Here is a 19,591-nt window from a genome sequence, read left to right on the forward strand (position 1 = left end):
AGAAGACGATTCAATTCGACTAAATGTTTAATATATACAAGCCGTTGCGTATTTAGCCGAATGGTGGTCGTAGAAACAAATAAATTCGCATATTAATTAGCAAAAAGGAAGAAAAAAATAAATCATTATTGGGCTCTGTTATTTTGTGCCACGATAAACAATTTTTTGTAAACTGATTGGTTAGAATGCGGTAGGACTTGAAAAATTAGGGTCAAGAAAATATGCTTTTGAAATATCTTTCGCGTTTGCTGTTTTAATAGTAACTATTCTTAGCGAGATGGGTAGATTGTTCCATTTTTTTTTGCTGTTTAGTGGAAAGAAAAGTTGTTCAGCACAATCGAGTTGAATGCGATAGCACAATCGAGTTGAGAAGAATTTCCAAAGTTTTAGTTGAAGAGTTGAATCTTCATTGACTTTATGGTTTTGTTTCCTACAGCCATGCTCTAGATTTTTTTATTTGAGCTTCAATTGGAAGTTTATTATCAATTATTATGCCAAGGTACTTGTATTCGCTTTTTTCAATAAGTTTCATTGTCAACTGTTAGTTTTTCGAATCTTTTTTTTCATCAACAGCTTGGCTTAAGTATGATAAGCCACGCCGTTTTCTCTTCGCTCAGATTTAGTTTTCGACTTTTAAAGTGTCAACTTAATTTGTTTAGACTTTCCGATAGCGTACGCGGCATATTTTTCCATAAAGATTTGCTATGTAATAACACGTGCTCTGTAATTGGTGGGGGGCACAAACGGAAAAGATCCATGGAAACAGTCCAATAGGGCCGAATTTCTTGTCTTTTTATTATCAATTACTTTTCGAATTGACTCGGTGAGTAAAAGAGGCATAGCTAGTTGACATTTTTTTTACAAATCCGAACTGTTTATTACTCATTATGTTATGCTTCAGAAGATAATATGATAATTGATTATGCATTTTTTCTCAAAGATTTTGGAAAATGCGTTAGCGACTGATATAGGTCTGTAGTTGAACAAACAGCGGATCACCGTTTTTTTAATAGTGGGTTATATTAGCAGCGTTCAACTAGCTGGGAAAAATTTGGTGGTTTAAATTTTGTTGAATATGTATGGCAAATGTGGAGCAATTACGCACATTGCATCTTTAATTGCCCATGAAGGAACTGTGCATTGTCATAAAGGCTTGTTTTGATTCAACTCCCGTTTTAGACAGCATGCACCCGAATTCAATGTTTTGCAAAGCAAACATTTTGAAAAGAAATTTTGGCTGTTTTTAAGTTGTAATAAAAAATAAACGTCAAAATAGGAAAACGGCTTTATATTTTTGCTATCTTGATTTTATTTTTATTATTGATTTGTGAAACAATGTGGTTATAAAGTTAATACTACGTGACAATAATTACATGTAGTTTTAGCCTCCATTTTGCTTCTATCCAGGCATATTTATGCCATTTCTGGCTATTATGTCACATATGATTATCGTTAAAACTCATAAATCTGTTTTTCAGTTCCTGAGATGAAATTTTTACCCAATATGCTTGGGTTCCTGGGACCATTGGGATATCACCCGCCCGAAAAAGATGGAGATTTTAACATCATTCAAGATGTCCAGAGCAGACCCCTGACTTACAGCGTAATTCCAATGTCAGTAATGACGCATCACCAAATTAACTATTGGACCTGTAAAAACCCAAACTTCTACCACCGGAATCACTTTGCTAGAGGTGGGTTGTTTTATGGAGCTTGAAGATACCTCTCAAGGCCTATGATGGTCAATTTTGTTACTATGATATTGCCTTTAGTAGATGTTGCATTATTTAACGAAGCCAATTATTTGATAAAAGACTGATTACTTTCCTTTGGTTGGAGTCGTCGGCTAATGCTCAGTACGACGTTACCATATCTCGGTGATATTTGTGTACCAGTTTTGGAAAATCCTAATTTCAATTGAAATAGGCAAGTGTGTTCTAAGGAATTGACGAGGTTCCAGTTTTCTGAAAGCATTCGGAGGGGATATGCTACAATTGAGATTTCTAATTGTGGTGTGTCACAGTTCATTGTTAGAATTGAGTTTTATTTATCGGAAATGAAGCGCGAAACCAGTGAATTGGCCTTATTTATCAAAAAAGATGATAAATGATCTTGTAAAAGCTATTAGCTACAATTTTACTGCACGTATCCCGAGAGCAATTAATTACAATTATTTTTGGTCGTCGAATGTTTAAAATTTTCAGTCAGTGTCTTCATTTCATCGGCGTTCAGTACAACTAACGATATGTTAATAGTTGGTAAATGAATAACAAAACATTGCAAACTTAAAGTTTCAGTCTAATGGTTACTTTAAGAGAATTTGAGTCCCACCATTGAGAACACGCATCACCTCTTTCGAAGAAACTGGGATGTCTCAAAAGCTAGTACACAAAAGTTTGAGAAGTTTTTGAAATTTGAGAAGTTTTTCATACCCTCAACAAGTTTGTGTTGTCTGCTTAACAGAGAACCCAATAAAATAAACGAAATAGGAAAATACCCAAAGCGGAAACTAATAGCGCTGTAATATAGACATTATATATTTGACTCTTCTAAAGTCGGGAAGGCGTTAAACATTACAGTTTGGGTTTGCAAGAAAAGATCAGCAACTCAACAGTTATTCATATTTTTATATAAAGTATATGAACGTCTGAACAAAATTATGCCAGACACCCTCTATCTTTTTCATTCAAACTAAGAAATTTTGTATAAAATTGTTGTTCAAGTTTTTGTCTCTCATCTAATCAATAGATTCAATACGTAATAAAAATTTTGAAATGATCAAAAGGCTACTGTTTAACTAGTGCACTACAAAGTTCACTCCTGAGGTCACTACCGTTTATACTGCATATCAATGATCTACTAGTCACAATCACATATGAAAGCTCTTTTGGCTATGCAGACGAGTTCAAAGTTATGACAGCTACATACTCTTAGCAATAAAATATGTAGCTCATGCTTTTGACGGCTTGACACCATTAGTTCTCTGAACAGGGAGTTTGAGATATTTATGTGTAGTGTGTGCTGTCTTGTTTATTTTGAAAGGCTTTTTATAATAAGACTATTAGTCTCTATCGGATCGGGCTGTATTGTGTCTTTGTTCACACATTTATGTCAATGAGAAAGCAAATTGAAGTTTCTTTCAAGTTAAATCTTAGCTCAATTGAAAGAGTGGTGCTTGAAAAATTTTGGACATTTTTTCACGTACCGCAATTGTGACTTCTGTTTTTGCTGTTTTGACAGTGATGCTTAGTTACAATGTTTTGAGTCCTTGAATGGGCAACTCATGTTTTTTTACTTGGGCACTGTTTGTTTTTGTGATGTAATTTTGAGTTTCGCGCGTATTTGTTGATATTCAGTTAATAAACGCAAAGCGATAGCTGGGGCTATTATTGGCCTTTTCTTGGTTAATTTTTATTTTTCGGAAAGTTGTTTTACTACTATATGATGTCGCATTTTTTTCAAATCTGCTTTTTGTTCATTCATTCTTGCAATTTCGACTGAATTGCTTGCGTGAAGTTATTTTTCACTCTTTGTTGAAAGAGTTTTTGTTCATTCACGTGACTGGCAACGTTTTCATGGTTTTTGAAGTCAGTGGAGAAGTAATTTTGGTCACGTCGTAAGAGGAAGTGGAGCCAAGATGCGAGTGGCTTTTCAGCGTTATTTTTTTACTCCAATTTTAAAGTACACTGAGAAAACGGTATTAAAACAAAAATTTCGTTTTTTTTATTGTGATTTGTTCACATGCGGCAATTTGACTTTGGTATTTACTTATTTTATATTTTTGGGCGAATTTTTTTCTAAGTGGTTTTACCAATCCATTTATTATGGATTCTACGTCTAGTATTTTGTGTAGTCAATGAAAATAAGTGTCAGGACTTGTCCTGCTGTTCTTTAAATTTCTTCAAGATTTTTGTTACATGACGTCACAATTTCTTCAAATCTGCTGTTTGTTCATTTGTCCGTGACAATTCAACTGAATTGCGTGCAGTTTTGGTAGCACGCGACTTACCTCTTTCTCAATAATGACTTCATCTGAAATTAATGGCTATTAGCTACTATTAGCTATAAAGGACGGCTATTATTAGCTATAATTGACGCCCACTATTAGGTATTATAGGCTCTTTCCGTTAACAATTCAAATAATTTGAAATGTTTTGAGGCGCAGTCTTGGTTTAAGATATGTGCGCATGTTTTCATAATATTTCAAGTCAAATTGAGGTGAGGATTTTGGTTGCGTCGAAACAGGAAGTGGAGCTAAAGGGCGAGTGGTTTTGCGCAAATCATTTCACTCTATTTTTTAAAGTAGAGTGAGGAAACGGTATTCGAACAAAAATTCAATTGGTTGTTTGCGGGTTCCGTTCAAATGCGTCATTTGGACATTAATTTTTCTGTTTATCAGTTTTTGATCAGATTTTCAATTTTCTAATCCATTCATGGGCCAATCTAGAATTTTTTGTTAAACCGATAAAGCCCGGTCATTAACTCAAAGTGCATTTGGTTATCAAAGTTTGTTAGTGGTTATTAGCTGTAATTAGTATTAAGCTTCATAGCCTCCAGTTTGAAGTAAGTATAATTTTAGGACCTAACTGAAACAACTGCACACCAAGTTAAAACTTTTTGGTACTTAAACCAATTTTGTTGGTTTTTTCTCTTGTTTTTTCTTCTGCTGTTTCAATCCTGATGTGCGTCAAGCGGGTCAGCGGCGCCTTTTTTGGGTAATTTGCTGGTTGTTTTGTATTTGTTCTATACTTTGCCCTTGTTTGTAGTTCTTGTTTCAGTTAGGTCTATTCTATTGTTCTCTGTAATGAATTGTCTGGTTGGCTTCATATGAAACAATCTTTGATCTATTTAACAATTTATGGTTTTTATGTAATAAGTTTTTGTAACTTTGACACCAATTGTGATTGAATTTTTGAATCTTGCCTGCTTTTGCTTGATACTTTTCCCTTATTAGTATTGCTAAATGTCGGAATATGTTTTTTATTGTTGATAATTTGATGGTTTTACGGATTGTAATATAGTTACTCGTTTCAATGACCAAGTTTTAAAGGTAGGTGATTTTTGTCAACCTGAACCGGCTAATGTGTTTTTTTGGTATTTAGATTCAATCCGTTTTGTTAGATTTAATGACTTTGATACCGTTGGTTTTCTGGAAAAAGGAAAATTGATTTCTTTTTCGTGTATACATGATTATATGCTTTGTTAACTGTCCAGAACTGTTTTTCTAATGTGGATGATAGTCATTTCCGGATTTTGTTGAATTCTTTGCGTTGCAATTCAGGACTTTTACTGCTATGCTCAATTTATTTGGTTGTTAAGTGTTTAAGACCTTTGTCCGCGCCCCTTCGGAAAGTTTTTGGAGTAGGACCTTCGAAAAGTTTCGATACCGACCTCTAATCGGAAGGAAACGTTCTGACACACTACTTCGGAGAAAGTTTTTTGTTAATTCACCCTAAGAAATTGCAGTAACTGGAGTGAAAATTTTCTAAATTGTGATGAATCTTTTAAAAGGTGTTATGTTTATCAGCAGTATTTGTCTGCGCAGTTTTACATACCAATCGCAGCTACTTTAAGCAGTCACCCAGCTGTTTTTATTGATTAAATTGCGGGTGCTTTTCCCCGCGAGTATGAAGAAATAGAAAAATATGGAGAAGTAAGCTTCTCGAGCGCTTAAGTGCAATTGTGAAATATGAGTTTTTTTGCAGGTATCTGGAGATTGCCAATAATCATGTTTTGCTTCTACTCTGCGGCACAACCTCTGGAGCAAAAGAGACGGAACATTATTACTCTTAAAGACACCGCCGTGGCTCAAATGGTCGAGCGACATCCACTCGAGTTCAGAGACATCACGGAGCGAAAGAAGACATACGCCAGGCACTTTACAGATTACGCCAAAACCAATTTCCTATAACTGCCCGATTAACTTGCTGGATTGAAAAAAACTGACTGATGTATTTACTGGATTATAATGCATTCATAAACGCGCTAACAATTTCGAATAATAAAAATGAGATTTAGATTAGTCTTTAGAAATGAACAAGGACTATCGGACATTAACTTGAGGTTTAGGTGGATTAGCAATATTTTTAGTGATCCGGTCTATTTATGGAATGGCTGAAAACTAATGAAATTCATTGCCATCGTCGTAATTAATATCTTTACTCCGTAACGCAATTTTTTATTGGTATCCTCCTAATTGGCCAATAGGCTTCCTGTTTTTCCTAACACCATGCAAACTGTTATTGCCTCGCGAGCCCTAATTTAGGGATTCTCCATTTTTTATTTTGGATTATTGTTCCCAATAGTCTTTAATTACTCTTAATCGAGGTCGTATTGTCTCCCAAATGATTAATTGATTTTACATGATTTGAACTGATGAGAATTTTCGATCAACCAAGATTATTAAAAGAAGTCTTAATAAATGTAAACTCAATTGCTCTTCCGCCCCTGGTCCAAGTTCCCCAGACATCAAATAGCCATGATTTTCTTAATTGCCCTGGTAATGATCACAAGGTTATCTTGCAAGATAAAATCGCCTCGCAAATTAACCATTTATCATTCGCGATCTTAGAAGAGAGCTTTCCATCTTGCAAGTTATCATAACAAGTTTGAGCATTATCAACAACTGTCCTAAAAAATGTGTCCCAAAACTTTTTTGAATCTAGTTGGGGTATATAACCAATACAGGTTGTTATTGTTTATTGTACAAAAATACGATAAAAATTGATTTAATAATAAATCAAAATTATTCGTTTTTTTTTAAAATAGGTTCACGTAAGTGGAGAATTCAGTTATTTAATAGAAAGTACCGCTGAAGACATTTTTAATTGCTCTTGAAGAGAAGCAATTATTGTAAAAGTGTTTGTCTTTTGACGACTCGAAGAGGAAATTCTGGTTTTACAACTCGAAGAGCAGTAATTTATTTTTTCACTTGTTTTTCAGTTTTGAGTGATCTAAGTTACTCTCAGTCTGAAATAGTTGGTTTCTAATATAAAAGCGATTGTGATCGAAAGAGAATCAGAGCCATTGTAGTGTAGTTGTTAAGATGTCAGAGTTGCATCATGGAGGTCAGGGGTTCGAACACATGCGAGATCGTTTTTTTCACCCATAAAACATTTCTAAGCTGCCCCCCAATATTTTAATTTGCCCGCCTGTCGTTCGAGTGCAATTCATCCGACAGTAGTCGGTTTATGTTTTTGTTTCGTTTTTCAATCAGTCTCGAGTGAAGTTTTTGCTTGACCTGTCCATCCTTTCCATTGACTTCGATAACGCTTGACTTCATGATTTTTTTTTTGCTTGATCTAAGTTGCTCTCATTTAGAATTTAAGCCGCTAACTTAATTCGCAGTAGTTTACTATAAGTCTATAGTTTCTGTTTATGAGACTCTTCGCCTTGTTTTACTGGAAAAAGTTTAATCGGAAACGATCCAAAATTTATCTCACTCTTAATCTTAGTAGTGGTCAAAATTAATCTCAAATGACATCTTACAAGGGTACGGTAAAAATTCAAAACCTAAATTTTTGCACGAGATCCACTGATAAACTGTTTTCGCATTAAATTTGAAGCAATTATTATTTGCTTCGATAGCTCAGCGGAACTATTACTGACCTTCTCTTTTGGCTTTTGTTTCGTTTCATATGTTACCATATTTTTGTTACGTCCGGATGATTTCACGTTGACTTTAAATCGGCTTTGTCCAATCATTTCATTCCTCGACTGCGTTGCATGGGTGACGACATTATTTTCTCTGGAACGTCATTAGTGGGATGCAATTAGTTTAAACGTGTGTCTTTTAACGCAAAATTTTTGCCTGACGTTTTTGCGCTTTGACTTTTTCACGCTTGATTTTTGCGTGACCTATATTGCTCTTTTCAAAAATCAAGTTAGTAAAATAAAAGAGATTATAACATAGCCCAGTGATTAATGCTAGTCTATTGGCCTTTTAGCCATAAAAAATTTATTTATACGTCAGGCAGTGCTGAATTAAATTCCGCTGGCTGTCGTTTGAGATCAATTTATTCAACGTTATTTGGTTTATATTCTTTCACTCTTTATGGTGCTAGTCTGTTGTTCATTCGCGCGAATCATTTTTAATTGCTCTCGTAGAGACGCAATTATTGTAAACGTGCGTCTTTTTTATGCAAAATTTTTGCTTGACCGTTTTGACTTTTCGAGTAACTTTTGTGCCCTTGACTTTTTGCGTTTCGCGTGATCTAAAATTCTCTCTCAATCACAATTTCAAGCAGCTGAACTCAGTTGGTCGCAATTTGATACTAAAAAGTCTCAAATGAAAAGTGCGCCGAAACTGGTGCCATTTTTCACTTTAAATATTAATAGTGGTATATGTTAACCTCTAATGTGGTTATTTGAAGCCCACTATTGAACTTCTTAGTCCCATTTAGCCCCCCCCCCCGACTGAAGCAGGCTGCAATTGATTAGAGCTCCCTCTAGTCGTTCGAGAGCATTTCTTTCGACGTTTAGTCGGTTTTGTTTTTGTTTGCAAATGGCTTGACTCAATCTCAGAATGACATTCCTGACTCTTTAAATTTTAGTTACTTCAGTATAAACAAGATCAATTGGTTGAAAGTTCGTCAAGAGCAACACTGAAGCCTAAATCAAGTTGAGTATTTTTTAATTTTATTTTGGTCTTGTCTTTTCCTTATTATTTTGGGTTTACAGGTCTACAAAGGAACCGCAGCTATCTTCTAACAATCTGCGAGCTATGTGTGTAAATGTGTCTTAAATGCATTCGGATCTTTTCTGTTTTGGCCCCCGCCGGCTTAGTGAGCATAAGTTTTTTGTGACCCACAGGCGCACGTGCTATTCTCTTACATAGTAACGTGCTATATATCAACATATAATTTGTAACTGGGGGTCATAAAAAACACGGGGGGGGGGGGGGGGAACAGAATAGATCCATGCATTCTTGTTCAAGAATGTTCTTTTGGCTGTGATTTAGTTTTTGGAGTGAAAAATTGACGCTCGACAGGCTACCCCTGGATGAAACAGGCTTCAATTAAAGCGAGCTTTCGCTTGTCCGATAGCAATACAGCCGACTTTAATCTGTTTGTTTTATTTCTTAAATTACATTCAAGTTTTTTCAAGTTTCTGGTTGCATTGAATTTTAATACACCAAAACCAATCAATAGAGACTGGAACGAATTTTGAATCATTCGTCTATGGAGGATACCAAACGATAGATAATTTGTTTGCAAGAATCTTATTTTGGAGAGGTGTTGTATTGTCTTTTTTGACATAATGTATTGATTCGGTCCGATAGCAATACAGCCGACTTTAATCTGTTTGTTTTATTTCTTAAATTACATTCAAGTTTTTTCAAGTTTCTGGTTGCATTGAATTTTAATACACCAAAACCAATCAGAATAGAGACTGGAACGAATTTTGAATCATTCGTCTATGGAGGATACCAAACGATAGATAATTTGTTTGCAAGAATCTTATTTTGGAGAGGTGTTGTATTGTCTTTTTTGACATAATGTATTGATTTTGAACTTTTTAACGAGCTGTTTTACTTTTTCATCATCGAAAATAGAATAACAGCTAAAGCCCGGAGAGCTTTTGGTGGCTAAGCAGCTCTCTTATATCACTAGTCTCAAAGTATGCGATTCACCAAATCTGTTTTGAGAAGACAATTTCATGATGTGAGAGGTGCATCTTAATCTTTCCCCGTCAGTAACCCCCCTGCAACACTCCGCGTCCACCATGCTCCACCCGGGAGTTTGGACCACCTTGCGTCCAGTTCTCCCACATCACTACCCCCATTGATTGACCCCCGTCGGTTATGTTGATATTGGTGGTTAATTGCTCTCAAACGAACTCTTTTTAATAGCCGCACAGCGATAGCTGGGGCTATTATTGGCCTTCTCTTGGTTTTTTACAATTCAAAGAATTTGAATTGTATTGGGGCGCTGTCTTTTTTTTTTAAGATCTGTTCACACATTTTCATGATTTTTGAAGTCAAATTGGAGTAGTGATTTTGGTCACGCCGAAACAGGAAGTGGAGCGAAAAAGCGAGTGGTTTTGCGGCGTGAAATTTTTTCGCTCTAATTTTAAAGTAGAGTAAGAATACGGCGTTTGAACAAAAATTCGCTTTATCGGGTAGTGGTTTTTTGTTCACATGCGGCAATTTCACTTTGATTTTTACAGTTTTTTCGATTTTTTGGATCGGATTTTTTTCTAAATGGTTTTTCCAATGCATTCATAGTCCGTTCTAGGTCTAGTTTTCTGTTTAGTCATTGAAAATTCTTTGAATTGTACGTCAGGACTTGTCCTGCTATGTTTTTTTATTTCGTCGTCATGATTTTTGTTACGACCATATGACGTCACAGCCACTTTTTGTTCATTCGTTCATGCAATTTCAACTGAATTGCATGTGTGACGTCATTTTTCGCTCTTAGTGGAGCGAGTTCTTTTGTTCATGCGCGTGATTAAATTTTTGGTCACACTTGACTTACCTCACTCTCAAAAATGACTTCCTCACTTTGAAATTGACTTTTGTTTACTTTAATTCAAAGAGATAAGGTCAAATGGGTGTGTGTCACTCTAAATGAAGGTTATTTGAGATCAGCCAATAGAGGCAGCAATAACTTTACAGTTTTTTAATCAAAATATAACAGATCAGCCTGCAATGAAAAGACGAATTTTTTTGGTCTGTCTTTTTTACTGTTTTTTTTAGACTGCCGATCTACGAATCTATTGCGGCTATTTTCTGTTAATCTGCCAGCTATGTTTATGCGATTTTTCGCTTGACCGATTTTTCGCCTGACCGATTTTTCCTCTGACGCTTTTGACTTTTCGTCCTCAAAAACGGGATAAACAGGTAGCGCCCAGCGGGCATTAAGTGCTGTTAGAGCCTCTCAGCTCTGTTTCAGCTTACTGTTTTGGAGACTTATACTTATGGTGTGAAGGGCGGTTCTTAGAGCTTGAAGACACCCCACTGTTGAACCCCCTATTGCCTACCTCCTCCGTGGCTAGCTACTGACAAACAACCCCTTGCTAAACAAAAATTTATACTATTTTGCAATTTTTTTTCAAGCTTTTTAAAAATTTTTGACATTTTTTGATTTTATTAGTCCTTTGTGTCAAGAAACTTCCTGTAGACTATAATAATAGGTTACTGCATAGTTTCTAGTGGTAATGTAATGGTTTCAACGTTTAAACATCACGAATTTTAGCATTTTTTGACAAAATTTTTTTCAATTTTTTTGACATTTCTTTTTCCTTATTCAGATCTTTCCAGACCCAGGGGCAAGAAAACATCCTAAGGGGGTTAATAATAAGTTAGTAACAAATTTCTAATGGCCATTGAATAGCTTTTTAACTTTTTAATGTCACAAATCTTTGCAATTTTTTGATAAAACTTGCTTTTTTTCAAGTTTTTTAAAAAATTTTTTGTCGTTCTTCAGATTTTTTCAGCCTAAAGAGCCAAGGAACCTCCTCTAGGGTTTGAAAATAGGTTACTGAAAAATTTTTAGTTTAAATGGAATGTCTTGCAAGATTTTAACATCACGAATATTAGCATATTTTTTGATAATTTTAGCCATTTTCCAATTTTTGGACATTTATACTCATTATTGAGATTTTTTGAACCTCAAAGGTCAGAAAGCCTCCGTTAGGGTTTCATAATAAGTTAATGGAATTTTTGTTGGTCATGGATTAGTTTTCATCTTTTTAATATCACAATTTATAGCAATTTTTATAAAGTTGCAATTTTAAGTTTAAAATTTTTTGTCGTTTCTTAGGTTTCTCTAGCCTCAAGGGCCACGGAACTTTCTCTAGGGTTTGATAACATATTACTGCATAGTTTAGAGATGTAATGGAAAGTTCGTCAAGATTTTAATATCACGAATTCAAGCAATTTTTTAAAATATTTGCAATTTTTCATGTTTTTGATTTTTTTCGGGCAACAGAGGCCCTCGAACCTCCTCCAAGGTTTGATAATAAGCTGCTGCATAATTTCTAGAGTTAAAGGGATGGTGATCAACATTTTTTATGACTCCAGTTTTAGTAAGTTTTGGCTAAAATTAAAACTTCAAATTTTTTGAAAATTTGTATGTTCCAAGTGTATGGATCTTTGAGCCTGTGAAACTATTTCTTGCTTGAAAGAGGGATACCGGATAGTCTCTTTAGACAATGAATTGGTTCTTTAGACACTGATGACGTAATGTCATCATCTCTGATCCTCATTATCATTGAGTTATAGTTGGAATGTTTTTTTATCATAACTGATCTAACAGGCACTTTTTAGGAAACCATTGTTAATTGCTCTCAAAAGCAATTTGTAGCAAATTTAATAAACCTGTTTCTCTTTTACACAGTTTTCGTTTGGCCGATTTTTCGTCGGACCCATTTGAAATTCGTCTTCAGAAACAGGGTAAAGATATAGTGCCCTGAGGTCACTAAACCGTGGCTAGCTGTTGACGAAGCCAACCGCTTGCCGGTCGTTTGAGAGCAATTTGCCCGACGTTAGTCGGTTCTGTTATTAATATCAAAGTTGCGCGTGACGTGTTGTTTTTTGTCAAGATTTCTCTTGGTGTTTCACGATTTTCATGATTTTCAAATTGGAGTAGTGTTTTTTTTCACGCAGAAACAGGAAGTGGAGCGAAAAAGCGAGTGGTTTTGCGGCGTGACATTTTTCACTCTAATTTTAAAAAAGAGGGAGAAAACGGTGTTTCAACAAAAATTAGTTTTCTCACTAGTGCTTTTTTTGTTCACTTGGGGCAATTTTACTTTAATTTAAAAGTTTATTTGATTTTTTGGATCGGATTTTTTTTCGAAATGATTTTCCCAATCCATTCATATTTCATTCTAGGCAGTTTGTTGTTTGAACCAAATTTGTATTTCTCGCTAGTGGTTTTTTTGGTCACATGCGGAATTTTGACATTGATTTTGTTTTTATCTGATTTTTTTAAAAAATGGTTCCCAATTCACTAATATTGTCCTTTCTAGGTTTAGATTTTTGTTGCGACCATATGACGTCACAACCATCTAAATCATTCATACAATTCAACTGAATTGCGTGTGTGACGTCTTTTTTCACTCTTAGTGGAGCGAGTTTTTTTGTTCATTCTTGTGACGAAGTTTTAATTCCTCGCTCTCAAAAATGACTTCCTCACTTTGAAATTGACTTTTCATAAATTTGATTCAAAGAGATAAGGTCAAGTGTCACTTTAATTGAAGGTTATGTGAGAGCACTTAATGAAAGCAGCAATAATTTATACAGATTCGTATAACATCTCAGCTTTTAATAAAAAAAATTTTTTGGTCTGTTTCCTTTACTGTCTTTTTGAGACTGCAGATCTACAAAGCTATTGCGGCTATTTTCTGGCATTCTGCCATCTGTTTTGTTAACTCTTTGTTCTGAAATGGCTGTTATCTTTAGTCTGATGCTCAAGTCTTGTTTTTTATTTTTTGGATGAAACGCCCATTTCACCACAACGCCCATTTGCGACATTCTTGCTTCAACATTGGTTTGGAAAATATTGAAAATACCGATTTCTAAAACAAAAAGTTGAAAATTATTACTTAAGTGTGGTTTGAATATTGTAGTCTGATTATTTGAATTTTTAGCAATTAATTAAATTAGAGCGCCATATATAAGAAAAGATCTTGTACAAAAGTTTGTCCCCTTAAACATAAGAGTTTGTCCCCTTAAAGTGGTATGTTTGAAAAACTTTTATTAATGAGCGGTTCAGTGCTGTCTATCTGCAATTGCTGCGCCATGACGTTTTCTCTAAAGCGGCTTGCAATGAATTGCTAGAACGAACAGTGATCGATCAGTTGTTTGCTTGTTAACAACTTTTGCAATCCCTGCACATATCAGTTGACCAAAACATTACAAAGACGTTGGAAATGTTATTCAGGTTTATTTTCCTCATTTAATTTCAGATTGATGACTGAAGAGGGCGAAATTGATAACCAGAGTGAGACGCTGGCTCCAATGGGTAGGTGACTCCTGTGATTTAATTGACTTTTTGAGTGAGAGTTTTTTATTTTTTGTGATAAACTTTTCAGACGCTAATTATCTATAAAATACTTGTGACAACGTATAAATTTATTGGGTTCATTCAACAGTCTAATTGCTTAAATGATTGCTATGGATATTTGGATAGCGCAATTGTGCTTTTCCGTATCATGGATTAGGAAATTGATTAAAGTAAACAAGGGCATTGGTAAATGGTTTCAACAAACAGTTGTAAATGAATTTGCCAATTCGAGTCATCTGGCAATGGAGATCTTTCCCTTTTGCCAAACCGGGTAAAAATAGTTGAAAACCTGGGTCGTAGACTGATTATGAGGTGTGAAATTTTGAGAATGAGAAATTTTGTGGTGTTTGTGACCTCTAGCTTTATTAATATCTGATTCTGCTACGAGAACCTAAAATAACATGCTCCTATCTAATTATAAGATGATCTAAGTTATACTTTTTGGTAAAACGATAACAATAATTTTTATTAATAGCCGCACAGCGATAGCTGGGGCTATTATTGGACTTCCCTTGGTTTTTTTACAATTCAAAGAATTGGAATTGTATTGGGGCGCTGTCTTTTTTTTACGACTCGAAGAGGAGGATTGGAGAAGTCCTTTTTTTAATCAATTTTACTGGAGTGATTTTTGAAGCGGGAAATGAAACGCGTGAAAAAATTTGGAGTGATTTTCGTGCTGAACAAAAGTGAAGAGCGGAGCGAAAAGAGAGTGATTTTTGTTCATACCGCAGTTTTTGAGAGAGCGAGAAATTGATGTGTGAAAAAAATTTCTCTAAGCGAGCGAAATTTGTTTGTATACGCGCGGCTTTTAAAAGCAGTGTTTTTGCAACTTTTGATGGTTATGAGGTTTGATTATGAAAGTGTATGTTTTAGGTTAATTTAATGATTTTTTGCCTGTTTTTTTGTTTAACTGCTTTAAGTGGGATTTGAATAGAAACTTTTTACTTAGGGAATTTTCAGATACCAATTGATTAAAGTTTTGTAGGTATAAAACATTTTTTTTAGGAAAAATGACCGAAAAAATAAGAAATTTTAAACCATTTTTCTTATTTTTTGCAATTTTTTTAATCTTGACAAGTTTCTTATCCTATTATGACTTACCCATTTTTTGCGAGATTTTCATTGCTCTAATTGCAAAGGAACTTTATGCGGTTTCATGTTTCCTTGTACTGTTAAAAAAGAACTATTAAAGTTTTTCTAGTTCTTTTTTTAGTTAGTTTTTTGTTCAATGTTTTTGAATGCCGTTTCTCTTCTTCCTTAATTTTTTATGGCATTTGTGGAGATTTAGGGTTCACAATAGTTGTTCTAGTTGTTTAGTCATAAGTATGGGCAATTTTCTCCTTCGAATCGTTTCCGGAATTCTTCCGGCTATGTTTTTTTAAAGATCTGTTCACACATTTTCATGATTTTTGAAGTCAAATTAGAGTAGTGATTTTGGTCACGCCGAAACAGGGAACGGAGCGAAAAAGCGAGAGGTTTTGCGGTGAATTTTCTTAGCTCTAATTTTAAAGTAGAGTGACAAAATGGTGTTTGAAAAACAATTCGCTTTCTCACTAATGATTTTTTGTTCACATGCGGCAATTTCACTTTGATTTTTACTGTTTTTTCGTTTTTTTGGAGCTGATTTTCTACGTGATTTTTCCAATCCATTCGTAGTTCATTCTAGATCTAGTTTATTTGTTTGAACCAAATTTCCATTTCTTGCTAGTGGGTTTTTCACATGCGGCATTTTGACATTGATTTTTGATAGCCGCACAGCGATAGCTTCTCTTGGTTTTTTTTATTTCGTTGTCGCGATTTTTGTTACGACCTTATGACGTCACAACCACTTCAAATCTGCTTTTGTTCATTCGTTCATGCAATTTCATCTGAAGTGCGTGCGTGACGTCTTTTTTCGTTCTTAGTGGAGCGAGTGTTTCTTGTTCATTCGCGTGATTAAATATTTGGTCACACTTGACTTACCTCACTCTCAAAAATGACTTCCTCACTTTGAAATTGACTTTTATTTACTTCAATTCAAAGAGATAAGGTCAAATGGGTGTGTGTCACTCTAAATGAATGTTTTTAGAGAGCAGCTAATAGAGGCAGCAAAAACATACAGATTTTTAATCAAAATATGACATATCAGCCTTCAATGAAAAGACGATTTTTTGGTCTGTCTTTTTTACTTTTTTTGAGACTGCTGAACTACGAAGCTATTGCGGCTATTTTCTAGCAATCTGCCAGCTGTGTTTCAAAATTATCATTAAAGATAAGGTTAAGTACCTTGAATGTAACTCAGGCAAGGAGAGTGTGAATTAAAACCAAGTTGTGAAAAGAACATATAAGGGGATGAGAAAAAGAACAGCGGTGATTTTAATGCGAATTGGGATTTTGAATGAAGATCCTTTTGATAAAACTGTAAACTGGCAAAAATTACACGGCAAAACATTACTTTAAAAATTTACAAGGACCAAAGTTTACCAGGCATATTTATATGGACTAAAGGTATTTAGTAGTATTTAAATACAACATCGAAAATGAAGTTTTTAAAGAGGCGTTCATGTTTGATTAATTATTTGGATGCAATACAAAAGGAAATTCTTTATTAATTGCAGTAATTATATAAGTTTGTAGCAATTATATTAGTCCTGTCGGTCTTTTTTGATGAAATTTTTCGCTTGACCGATTTTTGGTCTGACCCATTTGACTCTTCGGGATAAACAGGTAGCGCCCAGTGGGCTTTAATTTCTCTTAGAGCCTTTCAGCTCACTAGTCTCCAAGTATGGAAATCACACACTGTTTTTGGAGACTTATACTTATGGTGTTAAGGGCGGTTTATACAGGTTGACCCCACCCCCACATCAGCCCCCCTCTCACTATACTGTGGCTAGCTACCGACTACGTTTGAGAGCAATTTGCCGGCGTTAGTCGGTTTTGTTTATAATACCAGATATCCCCCATGATCAAAATCAAAAATAGAAATGCTTAGGATGACTCTGTTGCTCTATTTAAGAACCAGAGCTGGGTGAAATCGCGGATGAAGAAAACGAGGACAATCTGCAGAGAGAAAAAATGACGATTGGATCAAAATTATTTGAAACAGGTATATATTAGCTAATAAGAATAAAAATGAAATCCGAAATTTTTACTCATTTTTTAACAGCATTAGGAATTCTCTGCAAAGTATGCTTCGATTTGCTAAGTGTGTTGCATGTATTTTAATGTATGGTTCTAGCTACATTCCGAAAATTATGTCTGTACTGTTTTAAGTTTTTACCTCAAAATTTTAGAGATCTTTATACGTTACAAACAACATGAATCTTGTCGATATTGTTCTGCGTACTTGTGTTAGAACCTGAGCTCGGCGAAATAGCCGAAGCTGAAGAGAGCCCAGTTAAGGAGGAACCAACTGAAGTCGATGATAACGAACAGAAGTATCCAGAAATAATTGATTCTGACTCTGAGGGTTAGTGGTCTGTCTAGTAATGATTTCCCTTATCCATTGCGATATGGTTAACCTATTCAGTTTCCTGCGGACTCTAGGTTACTTGAGGAAATGCTAGGGAAGATAATTTTAAAATATGTGTGGTGCAATAAAATTGACACTCATTACCAGTTTATGCCGCCTCCAAAAAGAAATCCATCCTCCATTCTCACAGGGGGAGCCAGTTGATCACACTATCAAAAATAGTTCAAGTTAATTGGATCCCTACAATGGAAACTCTAATTTTTTCCCTCATTTTGAGAAAGACATTCAAAAATCATAAGGTTCGCAAAAAAACTTGAATCTTTAAGTCAGGATGGACAACATTTTTGGACTGGCAATAGACTAGTTGGGTAGAAAAAATAGAGGATGTGATAGTCCTCCAACTTTCATTCGCATTTTGTCTCCAGTGCAATTTTCTTCGAATGTCTCGAAACTCGACGTCCCAAGACCAAACAATTTCTGAATTGAAACCTCATTAAAGAATTAAAGTGTCGGTCACCGTAATGGTATAACATAAAGCAGAAAATGAATGTTTAGCCCTACAATTGTTCTTCCTAAAATGTTACTTCTTCCTAAAATATTACCTTAAGTCACTTCTCGAGGCGATCACATGCCAATGCAAAGTAATTTAACACTACAACCAGGAGGCTCAGTAAAGTTCGTTTGCACATAATGTTCCGAACTCGCTTCATTGTTGTCTTTTTTGACTTTATTGTCTCCCCATAATGAAGAGATAGAATAAAAATATTTGCTGTATGAATTTTAAAAATCGCTTTAAGCTCAATTCACTGAAATAATGCCGTTTTAGAGGGCTGATCAGACCTGTTATTAACGAGACAAGACAAACAACAAAACCAAATAACAACAACAAACAATAATTACGACCTTATTTCAATCTATTTTAAAAAAGAAGCGCTTATAAAAAAAGACAAAATAGATCAGATGAAATCTAAATTATACAAAGAAACTTGTACGTCACTAGAAAAGATAGAGGAGTTGTCCTCAATGAGACTAGGTAGCAGATAGACGGAAACATAACAGGGCAAAGTTTTAAACTTATATTTAAAAAAAATCAAAACATCTATCAACTGAATTTATTAAATAGGTCCATTAATTCCTGAATAGGAAGCCATTGAGAGCTTTCATTATCCAGCATATTTCATGCGACTACAAAAAGAACAATGATCACCGACAAAAATCAAGAATTTCAAAATTTGCGAGAAAATGGTGTCGAAGCCCTTAAAACTATATTCTCTAAAAACACGTCTATTCAATCGAGCCTCCTTTTATTAACGTCATATGTAAACAGTCATTATATTGATAATGCGATAAGACAGCAAAAATAGGCCTCAAGAATAGGCAAATATACAAAAACTAAGAAGAATTTGAAGACTCGTAGTGTCGGAGCCAAGAAAAATAAAGGTTCAACTAAAATATACTAAAAAGAAAAGTAGCTCCTTGGGAAACTACTAGGGCTTGTGATTAGTGACACTATGTCATAAGATTACAAAATAACAACGACTACAAGCCAAACTCAAATTTTAACAATATTACGGAAACAGAGTTGAAGCCATAAAAAACCATGAAACTGAAAATATGAAATTTTCATTGGGTCTCATTTGCATGTGATATCTCAATATTGTGGATTTAATTTAAATTCATCCTGGTGGGTAAATAACTTAAAAACCAAAAATAGTGAAAAGTGTAAGTTACTCAAAAAAAGAGACTTCACCCCCAGTACAATCCAAGTAATTTTTAGATTGTAAAATACACGATTAGACCAAAACTAGTTTTGCTATTGCTGAGCGACTATTAAAATCACGTAATTAATCCAAATGTTTTTGAAATAGAAAATTGAGAAAAGGGTCTAAATAACAAAAATAAATGAATTTTGTATAACTATGGAGTTGAAGCAGCGAAAAACGCATTATTTATAGTTCCAGAACTCATAGGAAACAAGTAAATAGGCCCTCATAGTAGTTTGAGATGATTATGTCAGCAGTATTTAAATTTCTACTTCCGCAAAATTTAAATAAAGGGGGCTAAAGAAGCCTAATGTTTTCCATTTTTGATAAAAATGCTGAATTATCCAAAAATTTAACCAAATAAGTCGAAT

The 19,591-nt window shown here is 34.6% G+C and overlaps 2 protein-coding genes across 4 annotated transcripts in view; both read left to right on the top strand.

The window, feature by feature from the left end:
* The first annotated feature begins 1,446 nt into the window (after positions 1-1,446).
* On the top strand, positions 1,447-6,019 carry LOC142344009 (uncharacterized). Its single transcript, XM_075395450.1, has 2 exons — positions 1,447-1,694; positions 5,706-6,019. Exons 1-2 carry the CDS (start codon positions 1,487-1,489, stop codon positions 5,909-5,911), a joined length of 414 nt encoding a protein of 137 aa, XP_075251565.1. The 5' UTR covers positions 1,447-1,486; the 3' UTR covers positions 5,912-6,019.
* A 7,869-nt stretch (positions 6,020-13,888) lies between these two features.
* The window catches only part of LOC142344589 (double-stranded RNA-specific editase Adar-like), a 96,286-nt gene continuing 90,583 nt past the window's right edge, over positions 13,889-19,591 (top strand). For 2 of the 3 annotated variants that reach the window (XM_075396379.1, XM_075396380.1), the window contains exons 1-3: positions 13,889-13,964; positions 17,002-17,091; positions 17,341-17,454. In XM_075396379.1, coding sequence (XP_075252494.1) covers positions 13,913-13,964; positions 17,002-17,091; positions 17,341-17,454 — 256 coding nt within the window. In that variant the 5' untranslated portion in view covers positions 13,889-13,912. The remainder of the gene's footprint in view (positions 13,965-17,001; positions 17,092-17,340; positions 17,455-19,591) is intronic. The other variant, XM_075396381.1, reaches the window with a different exon arrangement.

The sequence above is a fragment of the Convolutriloba macropyga genome, chromosome 8, assembly GCF_964194025.1.
Source record: "Convolutriloba macropyga chromosome 8, txConMacr16.3, whole genome shotgun sequence".
Taxonomy (NCBI): Eukaryota; Metazoa; Xenacoelomorpha; order Acoela; family Convolutidae; genus Convolutriloba; species Convolutriloba macropyga.